Source organism: Camelus dromedarius, chromosome 26, assembly GCF_036321535.1.
Source record: "Camelus dromedarius isolate mCamDro1 chromosome 26, mCamDro1.pat, whole genome shotgun sequence".
Taxonomy (NCBI): Eukaryota; Metazoa; Chordata; class Mammalia; order Artiodactyla; family Camelidae; genus Camelus; species Camelus dromedarius.
The window spans coordinates 27,867,336-27,890,374 of record NC_087461.1 but is presented as its reverse complement, the minus strand read 5'-3'; the positions used below and the strand labels follow the sequence as shown (position 1 = coordinate 27,890,374).

At 41.5% G+C, this 23,039-nt stretch overlaps 1 protein-coding gene across 1 annotated transcript in view; it reads left to right on the top strand.

Moving 5' to 3' along the window:
• The window catches only part of CCDC7 (coiled-coil domain containing 7), an 87,084-nt gene that overhangs the window by 62,239 nt on the left and 1,806 nt on the right, over window positions 1-23,039 (top strand). Inside the window, exons 12-21 of the mRNA XM_064479558.1 lie at window positions 1,168-1,251; window positions 4,647-4,730; window positions 7,045-7,128; window positions 8,410-8,493; window positions 12,532-12,615; window positions 15,993-16,115; window positions 17,810-17,926; window positions 19,129-19,254; window positions 19,582-19,617; window positions 20,391-20,486. Coding sequence (XP_064335628.1) covers window positions 1,168-1,251; window positions 4,647-4,730; window positions 7,045-7,128; window positions 8,410-8,493; window positions 12,532-12,615; window positions 15,993-16,115; window positions 17,810-17,926; window positions 19,129-19,254; window positions 19,582-19,617; window positions 20,391-20,486 — 918 coding nt within the window. The remainder of the gene's footprint in view (window positions 1-1,167; window positions 1,252-4,646; window positions 4,731-7,044; window positions 7,129-8,409; window positions 8,494-12,531; window positions 12,616-15,992; window positions 16,116-17,809; window positions 17,927-19,128; window positions 19,255-19,581; window positions 19,618-20,390; window positions 20,487-23,039) is intronic.

Sequence of the window (23,039 nt, the reverse complement as noted above, 5' to 3'; positions counted from 1 at the left end):
GGATTCTTTGCTTCCTTACTTCAGATGAACAAGTCCTCCCCACTAAAGAACCAGAGAAGCTAAAGTTTATCTGCTAACATTCCCCAGCTTTATTTTGCTGTGGATCTTTAATCCTTTCACAGTGTGCTGTTACTTGATTGTTGAAAACGTGCTCTGCCTCCTCTGAGCCCCTCTGTTCGTTCTCTTGGCGGCGCTGTAGCAGTAGCCGCTTGGTGCAGGCTGCACAGCCTCTCGTCCGCCTGACCCAGCCACTTTCCCAGGACAGACTTCCATCTGGTGTCTTGATGGTGACAGGTTTCTAACTTCAGGTACTAGCTCTGCTAGAACCAAATTCACCACAACTTTCAGACCCAGTAGTTGATCGTTCCTAATTATTTCTTTTTTAGTATAAACTCTCCTTTAATAACGTGCATGTATTTTTCCTGTAATTGGACCTAGTTGCAGTTTTCAAATCAAGCAAAAATTTAAAATCACATTAAAAACTCAAATGGAAGGAGGCCCAATCTCAGTCCTGGTACTTGTACAGATGTAACCATTTCCTCCTCCCAAGCTACAGGGTCTTCAAGCCTCAGGGACCTGGGAGAGCACTCTTCTCTCAGTCTGCAAAACGTCCTGTTACTGTTTTCCATCACTGATGCCCACTTTGTTTACAATTAAGTAACAGAAGGGCATTAATATTTATTCCTGGATGAGTCCAAGAATTTCTTCTCCATGGTGACAGTGCAGACCATGGTTTGCAACATAACTTGTGAGAAAAAAATTTTACGTTCCACATCAGTGGATATGTACCCCTACAGTATGATTATGACTCTAATGGAAACTTAAAAGTTACTTTATTATCATAAACCCTTCAGGATAAAGAATTATAAGCTGTAAGGTTATACAGCAAGTTTGTCATTGTCTGGATACACAGTCTCTGTCAAATCATCAGCGTCTCAAAGCGTCAGTGGTTTGGAAGCTTAACAAGGCTCAGCCCTTCCAGTTCTCAGGCTTGGTGACTCTGCAGCCCAAACGTCGCATCGTGCTGCCCACTCGTTAGTGAGATGGCTAACGAACATCTTGCTACACACACACACACACACACACACGCACATGCGCGCGCGTGCACATGCACAATCACGTTAGGATCACTTTATAAAGTGTTTTGATATTTGTTTATTTCTGTAGAAACTGACCTAGAACGTTTGAAAGATACTGTTGGAAGACGCCTCTTAGCGGGGGAAGTGAAGATAGAACCAAAGAGCCTCCCTGGTAAGAACAAGAGTTATGCAAGTCTAATCTCTGTGGTTCATTTACCTTCTTTGGAGTTTAATTAAGTATGAATTTTTAATGACAGGAGTACCCATGTGTTGTTGTTATATAGGTACAATCTTTGTGAATATTCTGATAATTGGTTGTACTGTGGTATTTATTAGACATTTAAAAATTAGCTAGGTATTATGAGTTTTAGAAATCATCTGTTTAGAAATTAAGTTATAAAATTAATGTTACAGGGACCTCAGAATATACTTGATGTGAGTATGTTCAGTTTCGTTCTGCTCTCTACTTCCGGCTGAGATAGAAAGTTGCTTGCAGTGGCCAAAGGAGAAAGGCCCTGGTGAATGAATGTGACAGTGACAAGAGGAGTGAACAGATGGCTAATTCCTTGGTTACCAGTGCTCTCCATCTCCATCTATTGGGAAGATCAGGCACATTTATTGTGTCTCCTCGGTAGTAGAGTAGAGCCCGTTAGTTGTGTTGGGTAGTTCAGAGATCACGCTGCGGCCTCGACTCCTGTAAGTGATAGACACACTGCCCTCGGGCTTCTGGTGTGACACCCAGAGGCAGACAGCAGAGACCTGACGGAAGGAGACAGACAGCACTGCTAAAGCCACCGAAGTCCAGAGGGGACTGCATATCCGAGGCTTCTTCCCTTGGAGAGCAATTCTCGTGGCTTCAAACTGCAGAGGGAAATGATTTCAGTAAAATATTTCAGCCAAATAACTAAAAATACAAACAAGAAAACAGTAATAGTATGCCCTGAAAGAGGATGAAGTCAGTATGGTGAGAGGCTGTATTATGAATCTAAAATACCCAGTTTTCAGCATCTGGTTATGGGTCATGCAAAGAAACAGTAAAATGTGATGTACAACAGGGAAGAAGGCACATAGCAGAAACTGCGCACGAGCACGCAAGGCTTTGGACTTAAAGAACAACTGAAAAACAGTTATTATGAATATGTTCAAAGAAGTAAATGTAACATTATTAAGAAGGAAGCGAAGGTATGATGACAGTGTTTCACCAAATAGGGAGTATACACCACTTAGAAAGAGAAATATGTCACCTAGAAGGGACCACATGGTAATCCAGGAGTTGAAAGTACAGTAACTGAAAGTTTAGCAGCCGGTGGAGAGTTCAGTACGTTTACACCGTCAGAAGGAAGAATCAGCAGCTCAAAGTGCAGGGCACAGCGAGGACGGCAGAGGTCAGACGGTGTGGTTCTGAATAATGGCAGAGACGGGAGCCAGACGTCACACACAAGACGGGTATTATATAAACACTGCACATGCATGCACTGTCTTCTCTCAGTTTCTCTTAAGGACGTGAAGTTATGTAAATAATTAAAAAAGCAATTGTGATAAGCGAATTTATGCTTACACATTACAAATATAAAAATAGGGTAACAAGTTATAAAGAGAACTATAAATGTAGAATATGAAGGTAACATTTCTAAATCTACCTAGAATTTACTCTGTGTGGTATAAATCTGAAGCAGATTCTAAAATTGACTGTGGTGATTGTTACACAGTTCCGTGAATATATTAGTAAGCATTTTTAAAGCAGGAAACCAAACAATTTAATAAGACTTGAAAATCTGACCTTTTTACATACACATACATATATATTTTTTCAGATTTTCATCTGTTGTTACAAGAAATTCAGTATAGTTCCCTGTGCTACAGTCGGTCCCTGTTGTCTGTTTTATCCATAGTACTGTGTATCTGTTAATCCCAAACTCCTAATTTTATCCCTCCCCTGCGCTTCCCCCTGTGGTACCCATAGTTTGTTTTCTATGTTCATGAGTCTGTTTTGGTTTGTGAATAAGATTTGTATCGTTTTTTTCTTAGATTCCACATGTAAGTGATATCATATGTCATTTGTCTGTGAGCTACTTCACTTAATGATCTCTAGGTCCATCCATGCTGCTGTGAATGGCATCATTTCATAGAATAGACATTTTAAAAGGGAAAATTGTATATACTATGTAACATGTTTTTAAAAAAAGTTCAGGGAACTCCAAGCAGGATAGGATTTTTTTAAAAACTTAAGAGCAATGGGAAGATACTGTGAAGGAGTAAAACTGTGGCTCCTAGTAGACTCGGTCTCTCCTGCGCTCACCGTTCCCGCCCGCGAGGGCTGCCCTCGGCGCCTCCCTGCTTATTTGAGGGCCCTCTGCTTCCTCGACTCAGACAAGTCAGTTCCTCTAATTGTGTGTGTTGCAGAAGGGTCGGAGGGCTGAAGCGTGCCTGCTCGTGTCCCCAGTCACGTGTCGCTGTAGCACACGTTACTTTAAAATGCTGCCAGCTGGATTGCTGAGAACCTGTCCTGCCCAGTCCAGCGTGCCTTTGGTTTCAGTCTTTTGCTTAGACTGCAGTGGTGATAGAGTTGTGCTGCCCTGGTAATGCATGCTGGGCATGCTGGTGGGCAACCCCTTCTCCAAAACAAGACTTCTGGTGTATACTATCTGGATACGACAGGTTCCAGTTCGAATTACTTGCTGTGCTAGAACCAAATGTGGCCCACAAAACTTAACCCAATAGGTGACTCTTGACCCAGAGTCACCAATTCTAATGATTCCTTTTGCAATATGAAATCTTTTACCTACATTCCAATTTCTTTTCCTGACATTGGACCTAGAGAGTAGTGTCTGAATCCAGCAGAAAGGAAGAAGCACGTACAGACCCAAGCGGAAAGGGCTGCGCGGCCACGCGGCTCCCGCAGGCGACCCGCGGCCTCCTCCGCGGGCAGAAGGCCTTCCGCTGAGAGCGCTCGAGAGCGCGCCTGCCTCTGTCCGCAGGTTACTTGTTCTTTTCCGTCACGGTGCCGACTTGACTTAACAATCCTTTTTTAAAAAAAGACATTAAAGTATTCCTGGATGTGACAAGAATCTCTGCCTCACAGCAACATTCTGTGAGTCTGACGCCCATACTTCGTAACTCGACCTGGGAAGAAATGTTATGTCCGCTTCACAGGTATATCCTTACCATAGGAATGTGTTTTTAATGTACACACGTGAATGTATCTTAATGTTTATTGAGGTAAACTCTCCTAGGATGACAAATGTGCACAAGACGTTGTATTTTATGAGACAAGTCCTAGTTAAGGAAATTATGAGGCATGAGTTACGGACCAGCGTGTCATTACCTGGATCCGTGGCCTTGGTCGCCTCTCGACACATCTCTGAGCCTCAGTGCGATGAAGCTTGTATGATGGCTTACTGGCTCTTTCTGTTCTAAAGCCTTTTGATTCTGCAGGTCAGACATTTCATTAGAACTCTTCTTGTGTAATGAAATAATGCTGATTAAAGGAGCATTGCACACACACAACCTCACGCAACAAGTCAGTATTTACCTTGCAAAGTGTTTTGAAATTGTTTATTTCTGTAGAGACCGATACAGAGCGCTTCCCAGGTGCTGTCGGGAAAGGTCTACGAAAGGGTGAAGTCAAGACGCAATCCAAGAGTCATCTCGGTAAGAACAAGGATACTGCAAGTATCTTTCTGGTTTGTTTATCTTCTCTAGAGTTTCTTTAAGTCTGAGTCTTGAATGGTTACAGCACCTGTGTGGTGGTACTACACGGTACACTGTCGTCCTAAATTCCCTGCTGTGATCAGTGGAGCTCCAGCAGTTACCATCAACGGGAGATTAACTACAGGGCGTACATTTCAGGACTCCTTCATTTCAAACGTGAGCCTCAGACATTCAGGGCCGTGGTGAGGTTGGAATGTGCTTGACGGAAGCATGTCAGATGCGGTTCTAATCACTGTGTTTTCAGGCTAGAGGGATAGCTGCTTTGGATTTGCACAGACAGAAAGGCTAGCTTACGAATGAGACTGAAAGAGGGATTTAGCAGACAGTTCCTTCACTAATTACGAGCTCCCTCTGCACAATTAAAATATCGGGCACGTTGTCAGTAGCGCAGGGGAAGTAGACGTCCTCAGTCTTGTCATGTGGTTCACACGCTCCCGCCCCTTGTCCGACGTAACAGCCTGACACACTTCGTCTTGATCTTCGGTGTGAACTGAGAGGAGGCAGAGAGCTTACCAGAAGAACGGGGGAAAGGGACAGTCAGAAGGGAAACAGCTGTCGTCCAGCGCGCACGGCGGTGCCCGCAGAGCAGCGCCGCTAGCTTCTCACCGCCCAGAAGGAGACTCAGTGCTGCAGGCCCTGCGGGAGCCTCGTCACCACGTCGCAGTCAGGCAGCAGCCAGCCCCCGAGGGGAGGGCGCCCTGCGTGCTGCTTTCCTGCAGGGCGTCCTCTCGCATGCCCGGGATTCACCCCCCAAACAGGAGACAGGCAAAGAAGCAGTGCAGTGCGGACCATGTCCTAGGGAGTCCAGGAGAGCAGGCTGGAAAGTAACTTAGGCAGTGGGGGTGGGGTGTCGTGAAGGAGGGTGACGGTGATTCTTTCTAGATTACTCTAGCACATTTCTTTTTTTTTTCTCGTCCTTAATTCTGTCTGCTGTGAAATGCTCTTCTTCATGCTTCCTTGCTGATAGAAGCATCTTTGTGTGCTCTTTGCAAAGAGGCCTTTCATCTCATGGTTTTAGAGAACTCGTGGCGTTCTCTAGCTGAGTTTTATAACTCACAGACACTGCCTTAGTCCTGGATTATCATAGTGTTAGATGCATTTCTCTTTGATGCAAGAAATTCTGTAGTTTTGAAGAATTGATCTTGAAAGCTAGAATTTGAAAGTAGCTGAACTCTCAGATACTCACTTTTGTTCCTTAAAAAGTATTGTTAAAAAGTGAATCAAATAAAAATACTTACTTTTAACTGGGGAAAAGCTGGTGATGTAAAAATGAAACCTTCTCTGTGTTTCACTCTGACAGACTTGGTCTGTGTGATGAGCCGTTTTCCTGTGTCTTTAATTGTCAGCGTATTGTCGTCTAGGTTCTCTCAGTTTCTGATTTAGTTGCTTTTCAGCTGTGAATAAGAGCCTTAGGGACAGCAGCAAAGTGTTCCCATTTACATCCATTCAATTTAAAATGTCTTCTTGAGAGGATTAACAGACACACACTACTGTATATAAAATAAACAGCAAGGGTCTACTGTACAGCACAGCGAAGTGTATTCAGTTTCTTGTAATAAGCTACAATGGAAAAGAATCTGAAAAGAAAAAATACATGTATAAATATGTAGAACTGAGTAATTTTGCTGTACACCTGAAACCAGCATCGTAAGTCAAGTACCCTTCAAAAGAAAGTAAAATTTAAGAAAATAAAATGTCTCAAGAACAAAATTAACTTCATTACATTATTAATGGGAAATACATAAGTAAATGCTCTAAATAAAATTTGAGCAATAAAAATTGCTAGGAGGAAAGGAGCTGAAAGGAGAGCACAGATGAAATACAGAAAGGGGAAGTGTCCCGTCCTGCCTCACAGGGCACGTCCTTACCATGTGCGTGTGTTTTTATTGTATACATGAGAGTTATGTTTATGAGAACTCTCTAGGAGACTTAAATTTACCAAAGCCTTTGGATTTTATACAGAAAGCCCTGAGTAAGGAATTACAAGGCGTCAGTGTATGGCCCATTTTGTCGTTACCTGATTACATGGCCTTGGTCACCTCACTGAACGTTTCTGAGCCTCAGCATAATGAACCTTGTATGATTGCTCATGTCCCTTCCGATTCTAAGGTCTTATGATTCTGCACTCCAGACATTTCATTTTAACTCTTCTCTATAATAAAAAGGTCTAATTAAAGGGTACATTACACACACACAAAATACACATTTTACTATTGATCTTACAAAAGTGTTTTACAACTGTTTATTTCTATAGAGACTAATACAGAATCCTTCCCAGATATTATTGGAAGAGGTATTGTGAAGACTGAAATCAAGACATGGTCCAAGAGTCATCTTGGTAAGAACAAGAATGTTTGAAGCCTGTTTCTTACGTACCTACTCTGGAGTTAGCTGCAGTCTGGCTCGTCAACGGCTGCAGCACCTGTCTGCTGTTACTGCAGGGTAACAAGTCTTCACAAATTCCCTCCCGTAGTCACGGGAGCTCTAGCAGTGACGACCACTGGAGCACTAGCTGCTGAGTGCTAATTTCAGAATTGATTCAATCAAAAATGGTCCATGATTATTCAGTGACACAGTGAGCTTAGAACGTGCTTGATGGAAGCGTGTCAGATATTACCATGCTCACTCTGCTTTTCAGGCCAGGGAAGGGAAGCTGTCTTGTATTTGCAGAAGCAGAACTGCAACCTTGTGGATGAGAGTGAAAGAGGAATTTAACAGATAGTTATTTCATTAATTACGCATTTCCCTGTATAATTAAAATTGTAGCCCACTGACGGTATGGCAGCTGCAGTAGAGATTGTGGCTTCGTGTGCACATGTGCACACCCAGGACGTCCCCTCTCAGTCCCAGTCCTGGTCATCCCTTCTCAGTATGAATACCTTCTTAGTCAATCCCAGGAGTTCTACATGTCATTGAACGTAGTTAATAGTTGTTAATTATTTGCCAAAAGTTCAAATCACAGAAGAACTCAAATGGAAATGGATCCAGTCAGAGTCTTGGCTCTGGAACAAATTTCACCATTTCCTCTGCTAGGCAAGACGTAAGGTCTGCATGCTGGAGGAATCTCAGAGGCACCTTCTCCCAACCCAGTGATGCCTCCGTGATTTACAGTTACATAGCCTAAATGGTATTAAAATTCTCCTGGGTTAAGTAAGAGAATTTCTGGCTCAAGCTAAGTTTCTGTGACTAAGAAGATTGGTTTGCATCTTGTCCTGTTAGGAAAAAATACTAAGTTCTGCCTTATCAGGATCCCTACAGAATAAATGTACTTTTAATGTAAACCTGGAAATTCTCTGGGATGATTTCAGTTTGCATAAGAGATAGCAGTCTATAGAAAAGAAAACACTAGCAAGGAATTATGCAGTTTTGTCATTCCTTGGGTATTTGGTTTTGGTCTGTTACTGAAAATCTCTAAACTTCAGTGTAACATGGCTAGTATAATTGCTTAATCTTTTCCAACGTAAGGTTTTGTGATTCTGTAAACCAGACGGTTCAACATAAGTCATCTTCCACAATAAAAAATGCTGATTAAATTCGTCCCCCACAAATGTGCAAGCACACATATTAGTATGTAAATGGTTACCATGCAAAGTGTTTTGAAATTTGTTCCTTCCTACAGGGACTAAGGTAGAACGGTTGGCAGAAAAAATTCAAAGAAATGTAATGAACGGAGAGTTCAAGGTACAATCAATGCATCTCCCTGGTAAGAACAAGAATTTTACAGATCTGAGATTTTAGGTTTACTTATCTCCTCTGGAGTTTAATTAAATACGGATCATTAGTAACAACATTGATGGTTTCTTATATGGGCAAAAGTTTTCATGCATTCCCTCCTTTAATTAGTTGAATTGTGGTATTAAATATCAATGTAAAACTTGCTACATATTATTAATTTTAGAACTCATTCGTTTAGGATATAATCCATAAAAAACAATCTTTAATAACCTTAGAATATGCTTGGTACAAATATACCCAACTATATTCTGTTCACTTTGTATTTTCAGCCTAGACATGTCTCCTGAATTTGCAAATGCAGGAGGGCTAGCTGAGGAATGTGGGAGGAAGAATATGACAGATGGTTGCTTCATTGGTTATCAATTCCCTCTTTATTAGGCCTGGAGTAACAGAGTTAGACACACTTTTCTGTGCTGTTTTCTGTGATGTTGAAAGAAGAAAACACTGGGATTTCAAAACTGTAGAACAGATAAACAAGATTACACTGTATAGCACAGGGAAATATACACAAAATGTTATGATAACTCACAGAGAAAAAAATGTGACAATGAGTGTGTATATGTCCATGAATGACTGAAAAATTGTGCTGAACACTGGAATTTGACACAACATTGTAAAATGATTATAAATCAATAAAAAATGTTAAAAAAAAAAAAAGAAAACACCTTAAGAGAGAAAAAAGGGAAATGGATGTTCAGAGCCTGTTAAAGCATGAACCTCAGAAGGCAGCTGTGTGCAGCCAAGGACATGCCTCTGAGGGGCAGCACTGGGGCTGCACACATCAGGCGAGAGAGGTGCTAGTGGGAGAGCTCTGAAAAACCCCAACCAACCAGCCAGCCAACCAGCCCCAGAAAGGGGAACGGAAACAGAATCCAGAGATGATATATTGTCTGAAACACCCAGTTATTAGCAAAAGAGAAAAAAACTAGACATGCAAAGAAATAGTAAATTGTGACCCAAGCGTAGGAAGAAGCAGGAAACAGAGTGTGCTTGTGAGAATCCTGGATGTGGCACCCAGCGGACAGTGACTGCCTCACAGTTATTATAAACGTGTTCAGAGAATTAAAGGAAACAACACCTAAAGAAGAAAAGAAAGATATGAAAGTATTTTGTCAAATAGACAGTATCAACAAGAAATAAAACGTAATGTCAAAGAACCAAATGTAAACTCTGAAAATATTGCCAAAGGGTTCAAGAGAAGAAAACAACGAACGTGAGGTTCTGGGAATGACAGGAAACAGAGCGAGAAAGGGGCAGTAAAAATGTTCGAAAAGACAGCCGAGAAGTATGAAAACTAATCAGTGAAAACTATGAATCCACACATTCAAGCTCAGTGAAATGTAAGTAGAATGAGCACAGAGAAACCACAGCCAGACCCGTGAGAGTGAAAACGTAAAGCTGGTAAAACACAAGGGCAAAGGTAAAATCTTGAGAGCGACAGGAGAAAACCAGCTGAGGTTGTTAAACGGGCCCCCAGGAACCTTCGTTAGGGACAGAGATTACGGGTCCAGGAGGCAGCAGATGGAACGTTGAAACAATGAAAGGATAATCTGTCAGCCAAGGAATTGACGGCAGGCAAATGTCTTTCAAAGCTGACAGTGAGATTAAAGAGATTCCCAACCAAATAAAAATTCAAACAGTTCATTGCTAACAGCTCTGCTTTACAAGAAATGCCAAAGGAACTTCTTGCCACTGAAAGTGATCTCACACAGTAAATTGAATTCACAAGAAAGAAATAAAAAACCAAACAACACAACCAAAAACACAGTTTAGAATAACTCCAAAATTACAAAAGACTGTATAAATGCTTAATTGTCTCTTTCTTTCTCTCAGTTGATTTAAAGACGATTGTAATAACACAAGAGATATAAATGTGTGGTTGGGCCGCTAACGTATGGACATACACTTCACAAGAGCAGCACAAAGAAGAGGATTGATGTGAACAAGGATGAACTCAGGTTAGAGAAAGACACCAGACGGTAACTTGAATCCACAGGAACCAACTAAAAGAACCACAGATTGTAAATAAGAATGCTGGTTTCACAGACACTGTAAAAATACCCTACACTCATTCTACCTTTCTCAGCTACTTTAAAAGTTATGAAGTTTCATAAAGAAATGATTATAGGAATAATTTTAACACTGTTTTTAATTTTTTAGGTGTAACATAAGTTAGCACAAAAATGGGGATAAGGGAACAAAACTACATGGGAATCATGTTTCTCCATCTCCCTGGAATTTAATCGGTATAAGTATGAAGTTGATTCTAAAATCGGCTATGATGATTGTTACACAATTCAAGAAGACACATGCACCCCAGTGTTCACAGCTGCACTATTTACAATAGCCAAGACATGGAAACAACCTAAATGTCCATCGTCAGATGCCTGGATAAAGAAGTTGTGAGATAGGTGTGTGTATGTATACGTGTATATGTATATATGTATATATGTAATGGAATACTACTCAGCCATAAGAAAGAATAAAATAATGCTATTTGCAGCGACATGGATGGGCCTGGAGATCATCATTACTAAGCGAAGTAAGTCAGACAGAAAAAGAAAACTACCACATGATATCACTCATATGTGGAATCTAAAAATATGACACTAATGAACTTCAATTAAAAAATACAGAATTTAAAAAAATTTTTAAAGCAACATACTGTGAAGGAGGCAACTGTGGCTCTAGTAGACGCGGTCTCTCCTGTGCGCACCGTTCCCGCTCCTGCGCTCACCGTTCCCGCCCACGAGGGCTGCCCTCGGCGCCTCCCTGCTTATTTGAGGGCCCTCTGCTTCCTCGACTCAGACAAGTCAGTTCCTCTAATTGTGTGTGTTGCAGAAGGGTCGGAGGGCTGAAGCGTGCCTGCTCGTGTCCCCAGTCACGTGTCGCTGTAGCACACGTTACTTTACAAATGCTGCCAGCTGGATTGCTGAGAACCTGTCCTGCCCAGTCCAGCGTGCCTTTGGTTTCAGTCTTTTGCTTAGACTGCAGTGGTGATAGAGTTGTGCTGCCCTGGTAACGCATGCTGGGCATGCTGGTGGGCAACCCCTTCTCCAAAACAAGACTTCTGGTGTATACTATCTGGATACGACAGGTTCCAGTTCGAATTACTTGCTGTGCTAGAACCAAATGTGGCCCACAAAACTTAACCCAATAGGTGACTCTTGACCCAGAGTCACCAATTCTAATGATTCCTTTTGCAATATGAAATCTTTTACCTACATTCCAATTTCTTTTCCTGACATTGGACCTAGAGAGTAGTGTCTGAATCCAGCAGAAAGGAAGAAGCACGTACAGACCCAAGCGGAAAGGGCTGCGCGGCCACGCGGCTCCCGCAGGCGACCCGCGGCCTCCTCCGCGGGCAGAAGGCCTTCCGCTGAGAGCGCTCGAGAGCGCGCCTGCCTCTGTCCGCAGGTTACTTGTTCTTTTCCGTCACGGTGCCGACTTGACTTAACAATCCTTTTTTAAAAAAAGACATTAAAGTATTCCTGGATGTGACAAGAATCTCTGCCTCACAGCAACATTCTGTGAGTCTGACGCCCATACTTCGTAACTCGACCTGGGAAGAAATGTTATGTCCGCTTCACAGGTATATCCTTACCATAGGAATGTGTTTTTAATGTACACACGTGAATGTATCTTAATGTTTATTGAGGTAAACTCTCCTAGGATGACAAATGTGCACAAGACGTTGTATTTTATGAGACAAGTCCTAGTTAAGGAAATTATGAGGCATGAGTTACGGACCAGCGTGTCATTACCTGGATCCGTGGCCTTGGTCGCCTCTCGACACATCTCTGAGCCTCAGTGCGATGAAGCTTGTATGATGGCTTACTGGCTCTTTCTGTTCTAAAGCCTTTTGATTCTGCAGGTCAGACATTTCATTAGAACTCTTCTTGTGTAATGAAATAATGCTGATTAAAGGAGCATTGCACACACACAACCTCACGCAACAAGTCAGTATTTACCTTGCAAAGTGTTTTGAAATTGTTTATTTCTGTAGAGACCGATACAGAGCGCTTCCCAGGTGCTGTCGGGAAAGGTCTACGAAAGGGTGAAGTCAAGACGCAATCCAAGAGTCATCTCGGTAAGAACAAGGATACTGCAAGTATCTTTCTGGTTTGTTTATCTTCTCTAGAGTTTCTTTAAGTCTGAGTCTTGAATGGTTACAGCACCTGTGTGGTGGTACTACACGGTACACTGTCATCCTAAATTCCCTGCTGTGATGAGTGGAGCTCCAGCAGTTACCATCAACGGGAGATTAACTACAGGGCGTACATTTCAGGACTCCTTCATTTCAAACGTGAGCCTCAGACATTCAGGGCCGTGGTGAGGTTGGAATGTGCTTGACGGAAGCATGTCAGATGCGGTTCTAATCACTGTGTTTTCAGGCTAGAGGGATAGCTGCTTTGGATTTGCACAGACAGAAAGGCTAGCTTACGAATGAGACTGAAAGAGGGATTTAGCAGACAGTTCCTTCACTAATTACGAGCTCCCTCTGCACAATTAAAATATCGGGCACGTTGTCAGTAGCGCAGGGGAAGTAGACGTCCTCAGTCTTGTCATGTGGTTCACACGCTCCCGCCCCTTGTCCGACGTAACAGCCTGACACACTTCGTCTTGATCTTCGGTGTGAACTGAGAGGAGGCAGAGAGCTTACCAGAAGAACGGGGGAAAGGGACAGTCAGAAGGGAAACAGCTGTCGTCCAGCGCGCACGGCGGTGCCCGCAGAGCAGCGCCGCTAGCTTCTCACCGCCCAGAAGGAGACTCAGTGCTGCAGGCCCTGCGGGAGCCTCGTCACCACGTCGCAGTCAGGCAGCAGCCAGCCCCCGAGGGGAGGGCGCCCTGCGTGCTGCTTTCCTGCAGGGCGTCCTCTCGCATGCCCGGGATTCACCCCCCAAACAGGAGACAGGCAAAGAAGCAGTGCAGTGCGGACCATGTCCTAGGGAGTCCAGGAGAGCAGGCTGGAAAGTAACTTAGGCAGTGGGGGTGGGGTGTCGTGAAGGAGGGTGACGGTGATTCTTTCTAGATTACTCTAGCACATTTCTTTTTTTTTTCTCGTCCTTAATTCTGTCTGCTGTGAAATGCTCTTCTTCATGCTTCCTTGCTGATAGAAGCATCTTTGTGTGCTCTTTGCAAAGAGGCCTTTCATTCTCCCCTGTACCAGGTGGAGGGAACCAGAGCCTCGGTCATACCGCTGACACCTCTCATTGTGCGTCGCCATAGCTCATGTCACTCTCACAAAATATTGTGACGCACTTACTGAAACTTGTTCTTCCCAACTGTAAGTTTTGTGGATCGTTTTGGTGACGATACCCAAGCTGGTTGCCACCTCTTTTTGGATTTTGATGTGTATTTTGGCTCCAGAGTTCGTAGTGTAGTCTTTACACCTAGTCCTGGTCTCAGCTGTTACAGCAAAGTAAGAGCTGCCTAATAATAGTGCTGGGTTCCGGGTAGGTTTCCAGCCTCTGGTACATGCCCTTCTGTAATCAACATTCTTTACTTATCCCTTTCCAATTTGAATTTTTCTTTAATAACTTTTGTGTATTTTTCCTCTGATTTGACGTAGTTATTCATTTCTAAATCCATCGAAATGTTCAAATCACATCATAAAAACTCAAACGGAGTGGGATGCAGCCCCAGCGGTGGTGCTACTGCTGATCACATGAACTCCCCAAGACCCTTAACATCATATGAGAGATGGCATTGTGTATAAAAGCACTGGTTATGGAATTAATGGGGCATCCGCTTGTGCTTAGTTTTTAGTTGTCCTGATACGTGTTCTCAATCACATCACGGAACACCTGCAGCTTCAGGGTCGTGAGGCTGACATGACGGCTAGCAGCCTTCCAGTGCTAAGGCTTCTGATTCTGCAGTCCAGATACTTATCGTGACTCTTCATCTGCAGTAACGAATACTAATTAAGCCAGCGCTACGCACACACACATACAGACAGACGTGTGCACTGATGTCACCTCAGAGAGTGTTTTAAAACCTGTGTTATGTCCGTAGAGACTTTCATAGAACTTGTGACAGAGGGACAATGGGTGATGAAATCAAGACGCAATTTAAGAATCACCCTGGTAATAACAGGAAGTTTTCAAGTTCAGCATTTATGCTCTGTGCTGTCTCTGGGATCCAGTTAACTGTGCATCGTTAGTGACAGCAGTAACTATATGTTAGTGTTAATGATCAGAAATCTTCATGAATTTCCTCTTCTATTTAGTTAAACTCTAGTATTTACTATCAATGGAAATTTAGCTAGATATTACTTAGTTCTTAAACTCATCCATTTGGAAAGTAATCCACCAAATCTAATGCAAAATGACTCTGGAATATTCTTGGTTTATATTTGCAGCTGCCATTCTGCTCACTGTCTTTGCTGGCTTAGAAAGGAATGTTGCTTTGAATTTGCAAAAGCAAAAAGGCTAGGTGGTGAGCGGTACGAGAGGGCTGCTTCACTGGTTGGCAGGTAACGGTGTCTGTATTAGAGTGGCGTTTTCTAGCCGAGCTGCACAATTCACAGTTACCACGTTAGTCCTAATAGTAACAGTGTTAGACACATTTCTGTTTGATGCAAGAAGTACTGTAGTTATGAACTTTCTGCAGAATTGATGTTGAAAGCTAGAATTTGAAAGTAACTGAATCTTCAGATACAAGCACCCACATGTGTGTTTTCACTGAAATTTAAGATTAAGGCAAGAGTTCTGAAACTTTGCTTTTGAATGCTTTATTTTATTACATCCTCACTTTTGTTCCTGAAAAAAGTATTGTTAAAAATGAATCATATAAAAATTATTTACTCAAGCAGCTTTTAATGGGGGAAAAGCTGGTGATGTAAAAATGAAATTGTTTGAACCAAGCAGTTAAATCTGTTTTGTGTTTTACTCGTGACAAATTTGATCTGTTACAATGAGCCATTTTCCACGTCTTTAATTTTTAGAGTATTGTTGTCTAGGTTTTTTCAGTTACTTTTGCTTCATTGTTGCTTATTAATGGGGTCCTTGTCATTTCTGAGCAACAGCCTTAGTCACGGCGGTAAAGTGCTCCCACTTACAGCCAAATACAATGTCATGCCTTTTAACAACAAAATTAGCTTAATTATTTTATAGTTATTTATTAAGGGTGAGTTTATAATTAAATGCTCTGAATAAAATTTGAGCAATATAAATTACTAAGAGAAAAGGAATTGAAAGGAGAGTACAGGTCAAATATGGACATGGATATTCTTGTTTAAGGTGAAATATGGTTGGATTAAAGATCAAAATTAAGTAAGATGCTGAGTCAGACCGCAGAACAAAGAAAACAAAGCAAAAATGAAGGAATTGTTCATACAGACTGGAGTGGTGAAGTGGCCACCCCGTCCTCACGAGGGAGGCAGAATTCACAGGCACAGAAACGAAGACTAAGTTACAGAGACTGGGGAGCAGTGTGCACACAGTGACCATGTCTTGTTAATTTTAGGTGTGAATTTATTTGAAGACAAAGATATGTCCCCACAGCATCAAGCAGATCTTTTTACTTGGCCCATTGCACCAGCTAAATTTTCAACAAACAAGATCAATGTTTCACCTGTTGACAGTCAAGGTAAAAGATATGATATAAAATAAATATCTGACTATTTAGAGTACTTTTTGTAGTATGCTTTTTAAAGTTTAGTCTTTAGGAAATATTTTAAACACTCAGAAAATACGTAGCACTAACTTAAAAAACACAGCACTCTGATGTTTCTCCGCGCTGTTACCATCCCGTCCCTCCGCTCAGCTTCTGTCATAGGCGGCCGCCAGCTGTACATACTGAAGTCCTGTTTGGGGGTATTTTATTTTAAACTGCTTGACTGTGCCTTCTTTATTTTTTATTTGTCTTTATTGTGGAGTCTCCCACCTTGTCTTCTCCCCGACTGCCCACATTACTGCAGGTCAGCCAGGCTTATAAAACATGTGCGCACACGCACATGCACACTCCTTTCTAGCACAAACTCCCAATTTAGATGCTTTTACTTCCTTTTTGGTCTCTAGAGTATATTTTTATGCCATCTCAGCAATACTTTTTTACAGTGTATTTTTTAATCTACGTTTTAGTTGTTGGAACTCGAGAGGTCATGTGAGGTATTACCTCTACCGCCTGCATCCAGAATGGTATTGACACTGGATACTAAAGTTTACCAAATACCTTCATGCAAATGGTGTAGCCTTGATGCTTTCATGAAAATAAGGTCAAGAACACATGCAAACGTGACAGTGAGGACCCATGACCCTAACGCGCCTTAAGGCTTTGATTTTTAGTGATTTAAATACCCTCCCCAGACTTTACTCTTACTCGACAAATATGAATGGCTAGCTTAGAGTCATAGTTTCTAAATAAATTATGTCAGCAATGTTTATTTTCTCACTTACAACCTCTTGGCCCTGTGGCTTTAGTTTACTCTCTAGCCACTGGTTAAGTACATTAGGAGGTTTACAATCTTTGTTTAAATGGGAGTGTTCTACAACTGTACCTGTTACATTCACAAGGAAGTAAGGCTTATGAAAAGTAAGTCTAGCGAGCGCTGACTGACTGGGGTGAGGGGAGGCCAGTGTTCCATGCGTGGAGCTCTGATCTCTGAAGTGACTCCTGTACACACGTCCTTCTAAATGTAGTACACAGAAGAAAGGAAGAAGTGAATATTCTGCTTCAAAGTATTACAGGGTTGGGAAAAAGGGTCAATATTAAGGAAGATGCTAAGAATGGAAAGTGTTCATCAGTGTGCCACCCTCCACGTCAGGTTAAAAACACACAGTGAGGGCTCTGCTGCTGATCACTCTAATTCACCCCCAAAGTGCCCTTGTACATCTGTGTTTGCAGGTACTAAAAACACCACATCAAAATGCTATAAAAGAACCTTCCTCTACAAGAGAATTTTTCTCAACCAGATGGGGGAAAGCTGTCTAAATGACTGAAGAACTGGACATATCAGAGAGATGATACAATACATAGGAAAGTTATTAAGAGAGTAAATCCTGGCAGTAAATCTCCTGACAGGCAAAACATTTTTTCTGTTTTTCTGTCTTTTCTTTTTGTTGTGTTTATATGAGACGCTGGATGTTACCTCGGTCTGTTGTGGTAACCATTGCACAATACATGTAAGCTGAGCCCTCCTGCTGCACACTTTAAACTTACACAGCTGTGTATGTCAGTTACTTCTCAGTGAAACTGGGGAGAAACATGCAATAGGCATCCAAGTTGGAAAGGAATTTGATGTGAAATTATCATGTAATTTTTCTTTTTAAATTTTATTTTAGGTATGAATTTACTTGAAAACAAAAACGCATTCTCACATCAGGATCTGTATTCCAGGCACAACACAGCAAGTAAATACACAACGAGAGTGATTCACTTAGCGCCCTTTGACAACGAAGGTAAACGCTGCAGAGGGAACTGTAAAGTAGTGTGTGATTTCCTAGCATAGTTATTATAGTACAGTTTCTTGTTATGTCTCACTTTTTGTTCAGAAATATCGTAGATAAATCCTGGCAAGCCTGAACATGAAATGGCTTTAATTTACCCTTTTTTCCTGGCAGTAGAATAGTAGCCTTTTGATACAGTATTTGGCATCTGTGCCAGAGACCACAGCCTTATGACCTGTGGTCATTTGAGAGGCAGCTCCTGTGGCGTGACTTGCCACAAAACACACACACACACACACACACACACACTCTCTCTCTCTCTCTCTCTCTCTACACACACTCTCTACACACAATGGAATACTATTCCTCTAGTCTATCAACATTGAATTTACTTCTTTATTTAGATTTCTTTAATTTCCCTCAGCAGCATTTTGTAACTTTTAGTACAAGCCATGCCCCTCTGTTAAGTTTATTACTATTATTTTTGATGCTATTGCAAACAAAATTGTTTCCCTAATGTAGTTTTTGAATAATTCAATGCTCTTATGTAGAAGTAAAATTGAGTTTTATTTTATACATCCAGCAATAGTTTTATGCTTAAAAGGACTGCTGCATAAGAGAGAAGAAATTACATTGTCATTTATATCTACCTACATAATGACCTGTAAGGTGCTTTTTTATTTCTTCATGTGGATTTGAGTTACTATCTGGTGTCATTTTGTCTTGGCCTTTTAAGACTTGGCTGGTAGTATAAAAACAAAATCTCTTCTTTTTTTAATCTGGAAATGCCTTTGTTTCATCTTTGGTCTTTGAATGATAGTTTTCCTGGGTATAAAATTCTTTTTTGCAAATTTTTGCTTTCATCACTTTGAAAACAATCCCACTGCCTTCTGTCCTCTGGTCCTCCTAGTCCCCCAGCCCGAGGCAACCACTACACCAATTTCTGTCTCTATGAAATTTACCTGCACTGGATATTTCACAGAAATGGGGTCTTATGATGCCTTCTGTGATTTGCTTTTTCCCTTAGCTTTGATCCCCAAACGGTCCTTCTAAGTATATATATATCTTTATTATTTTACTTATCTCCAAGAATTTTCATTAATTTTCTAAATTTTATCTTTATTGGCCACTAACTTATTGTGTGAGTATTAAAAATAAAACTAGTTATCAATGTGACCCATCTTACAGCTAGCATATTTTCTAACTATTTCTAGAAGAACCTTCCGAGTACTTTTCACCCCCTGTGACTGGACATCCAAAACCACTTCACAGAGCGTTGGGGGCTGGACCAAGTGCTTATAAAACCAAGCAGCTTCCTTCACCGGACAAAGGACATTCAGGTATTTCTAATATTCTTAGTGTACGGTATGGTTTTTTAATGACTAAAGATTTAATTATATGAAAATAATCAGATTTTACTAGCTTTAGCCATATAACCAGTTTAGCAAAATATCAGAGAAACTAAACTCTGAACGAAGTTTGTCTGACACACGTGCCTTCTCGGCGAATGAGCAGTGTCTGGCGCAGCTCCCCCTTCCCCACTGCTGAGTCGGAACCAGTTTGTTCTCAACCTTTCCGTCTCCCACGCTGTCACAGGTCCTGCAAATGACTGACACAAACCCATCTTGTTCCTCTTCCTTATATTTACGTATTTCTCTTTTGTCCAGTCCCAGGCAAGTCCAACAGAAAGACTAAACATGAGGGTAAGTGTGAAGGAAAATAAATATTATGTTCATTTTCTTCCATTCCCTTCGTTACCATCTCCCAACCATCTAATCTACTAACATTTAAGAACTCATTTGCAGACCCTGTTTCTTACCCACTGCTCCAGTGGTGTTATATAATCATGCCTTATGTCTCTGTGAGCTATATATTGTGAAAACTAAACACATTAATGTAGGTTTTTCTATTAACTTTGAGAAAGTGCCATCTAAATTCTCCACATTCTGCTTTTTATTTTAATGTATTTTTCTTCAAGTGAGCATATTGAACTTGTCATTATTACACAGTTTTGTTTCTGACAGTGCTCAAAATATGTCTCTTTAAAATAGCATTTCTTTAGCATACCCCCCTCTATTCTAGCTCTCGACTTTTTCACCGTAGGAATACAGACTTTTCTTTAAGGTATGCTGTCTCATTTACAGATAAAAACTTTGAGAATTTATTGACTGGATTGCTTAAGTATTTTTTTCTTTTTACTGACCTATTTAAAAAGGTCTTTCTCTAACATATTATGTAATTTTTGTTATTTCTTTTTCTTCATTTATACTCTTACTGTTTATGTTTATAAATACCAAATACCCAGCAACAGAAAACCAGAGAAAATATCTGGGTTAATAAAGCTGCTTTATGTAAATTATTGAAAAATATACAGAAGCTGTACTTTAGAAGTGGATTAATAAGATTTTAAGTTTCTAAAAGTTGAAAGAAGGTCATTTCTAGAATAATTTAATGAAACTAGTCTCCGCTTTTTTAGGGCATCAAAAAAAATTGACCTCAGGGAATAAAAAGGTTGACCTTAAAGATACTCTGCCTGCTATGATCTCTACAGCTGTAAAACCTATCTATAAAGGTAAAGAATCCTTGCCGTACAAAGGTGTACGAAATGAAACCTCATACCGTGGTTCCAGCGACCACATTTCCCAGTCGCCTAAAACCTATGGGCCCTCCCCCAGACAGACAGACAACCAGGAGGCAGGTAAATTTTTCCAAGCCTTTCTTCTTATCTGTCCATCTGTCTCTTTTTTTCTTATATATATGTGCATGGATCTTCCTTACCTCTGATCCAGGTAAATTGACATAGGTCTTTTATTTCTCACACCTTTAAGTTGCTGCATGATATTCTGTAATATGAATGTGCTGTAACTGATTTAACCATTTCTCGACTGACAGGCATTTCCATTTCTTTTATTGATGTATAGTTATCTACAATATTCTGTTACTTTCAGATGTACAGTATAGTGATTCATTATTTTTGCAGATTATATTCCATTATAGTTTATTACAAGATAATTCCCTGTGCCATACAGTATATCCTTGTTGCTTATCTATTTTATACATAGTAGTTTGTATCTGTTAATCCCACAACCCTAATTTGTACCCCCTTCCCTCTCCCCTCTGATAACCACAAATTTGTTTTCTGTATCTGAGTTGTTTGTTTTGTATATACATTTATTTGTACCATTTTTCAGATTCTGCATGTGATACCATGTTTTTCCTTGTCTGACTTAATTCACTAAACACGGTCTTCTCCAAGTCAGTCCACGTTGCTGCACGCGACAGTGTTCTTTCTCACGGCTGAGTAGTAGCCCGTTACACACACAAGCATGCCGCATTTAGCTAACCCAGTCCTCTGCTGGTGGGCCTGTGGGTTGCACCCATGTCTTGGCTGTTGTAATTAGTGCTGCTGTGAACCCTGGGGTGCACATGTCTTTTCAAATTAGTGTTTCCGTTTTTCCTGAATGTACACCCGGGAGGCTGCTGGATCATATGGTAGTTCTGTTTTTAGTTTTTAAAGAACCTTCTGTACTGTTTTCCACAGTGGCTGCAGCAACAGACATTCCCACCAATGGTGTACAGTAGTTTCCTTTTCTCCATGGCCTCGCCAACATTTGTTATTTGTAGACTTGATTAGATAGTCATTCTGATACGTGTGAGTTGATACCTCATTGCTTTTGGTTTGCATTTCTCTAATAATTAGCAATGTTGAGCATCTTTTCATGGCTTTGTGTAGACATTTTCACAACAGTAATTCTTCTAATTTAAGAATACAAGATATCTTACATTTATTTGTGTCTAATTTCTTTCATTAATGTCTTATAATTTTTAAGATAGTTTTTGCTTAAATTTATTCCTAAGTATTGTTTTTTCATGGTATTGCAAAATGGATTATTTTCTCATTTTCTCTTGCAGATGTTTCATTGTTAGTGTATAAGAATTCAACTGATTTCTGAATTTTGATTTTGTATCTTGCAACTTTATTGAATTTGTTGGTTCTGACTGTGTGTGTGTGTGGAGTCTTTTGGGCTTTCTGTGTAAGATCGTATCACCTGAAAACAGCTACACTTCACTTCTTCCTTTCTGACTTGGGCGCCTTTCCTTGTTCTTCTCTGACTGCTATGACTGGAACTTCCAGTACTGTTCTGAGTAGAAATGGTGAGCATGGACATCTTGTCTTGTTCCTGATCTGAGATGAAAAGTTCTTAACTTCGAACCTAACTGAGTACGTTAGCTGTGAGCTTGTCACATGTGGCCTTTATTAGGTACATTCCTTCTATTAGGTACATTCCTTCTATATGTCGGACTTGAGAGATTTTACCATGAGTGGTGTTGAAATATGTCAGATTTTTTCTTCATCTATTGAGATTTTTATCCTTAATGTTGTCAGTGGGGCATATCACATTCATTGATTTCCTTGCATCTCAGGGATAAATTGCATTTGATCATGGTGTATAATCCTTTTGATGTTCTCTTGAATTCTGTTTGCTAGTATTTTGTTAAGAATGTCTGTGTGTGTCTGTCAAGGACTGGCCTGTTGTCTCCCTTGTGCTGCTGTTGTCTGGTCTGGCATCTGAGATGTGGGTGTGTGCAGTTGTCCTGCGGAAATGAGGCCTAGGTCAACGGCACGGGCTCTGGGGTGACAGGGTGGTGATGGCTTGGGCCCCGCGAGCAGGTGCAGTAGCAGCGTGACCTGGGGATGGTGGGTCAAGGTCACAGCTCTGGCCCAAGGAGGCAGTCACAGAGCAGCAGCAGGGCATCCAGGTGATGACCCATTCGAGCCAGAACGTGGAGTGCAGAGCAGCAGGAGCTTGGCCTCGTAATGGCCCCGGGGTGGGTCTCAGAGCAGTGGCAGCCCCTCTGGTTTCACAGGTGGAGAGGCGCTATGGCTTCTCAACATCAGAGAATGGGACATGCCAGCAGCTGGGTCCTGGGGGCAGGTCTTCAGCACAGGGACAGGGACAGCACCTGCCCCAGGGGGTGATGGGGAGGGGATGGTAAGACGGACTCCAGGCAGCCTGGTCAGCTCAGGACGAGCCTCGGTGCAGCTGTGCGGGTCCTTCATGGCGGTGAGGCTGCTGGGGTCCTCTCCTTTCCCCCCAGGGGCCGCCTTGGGCTGGAGGACGAG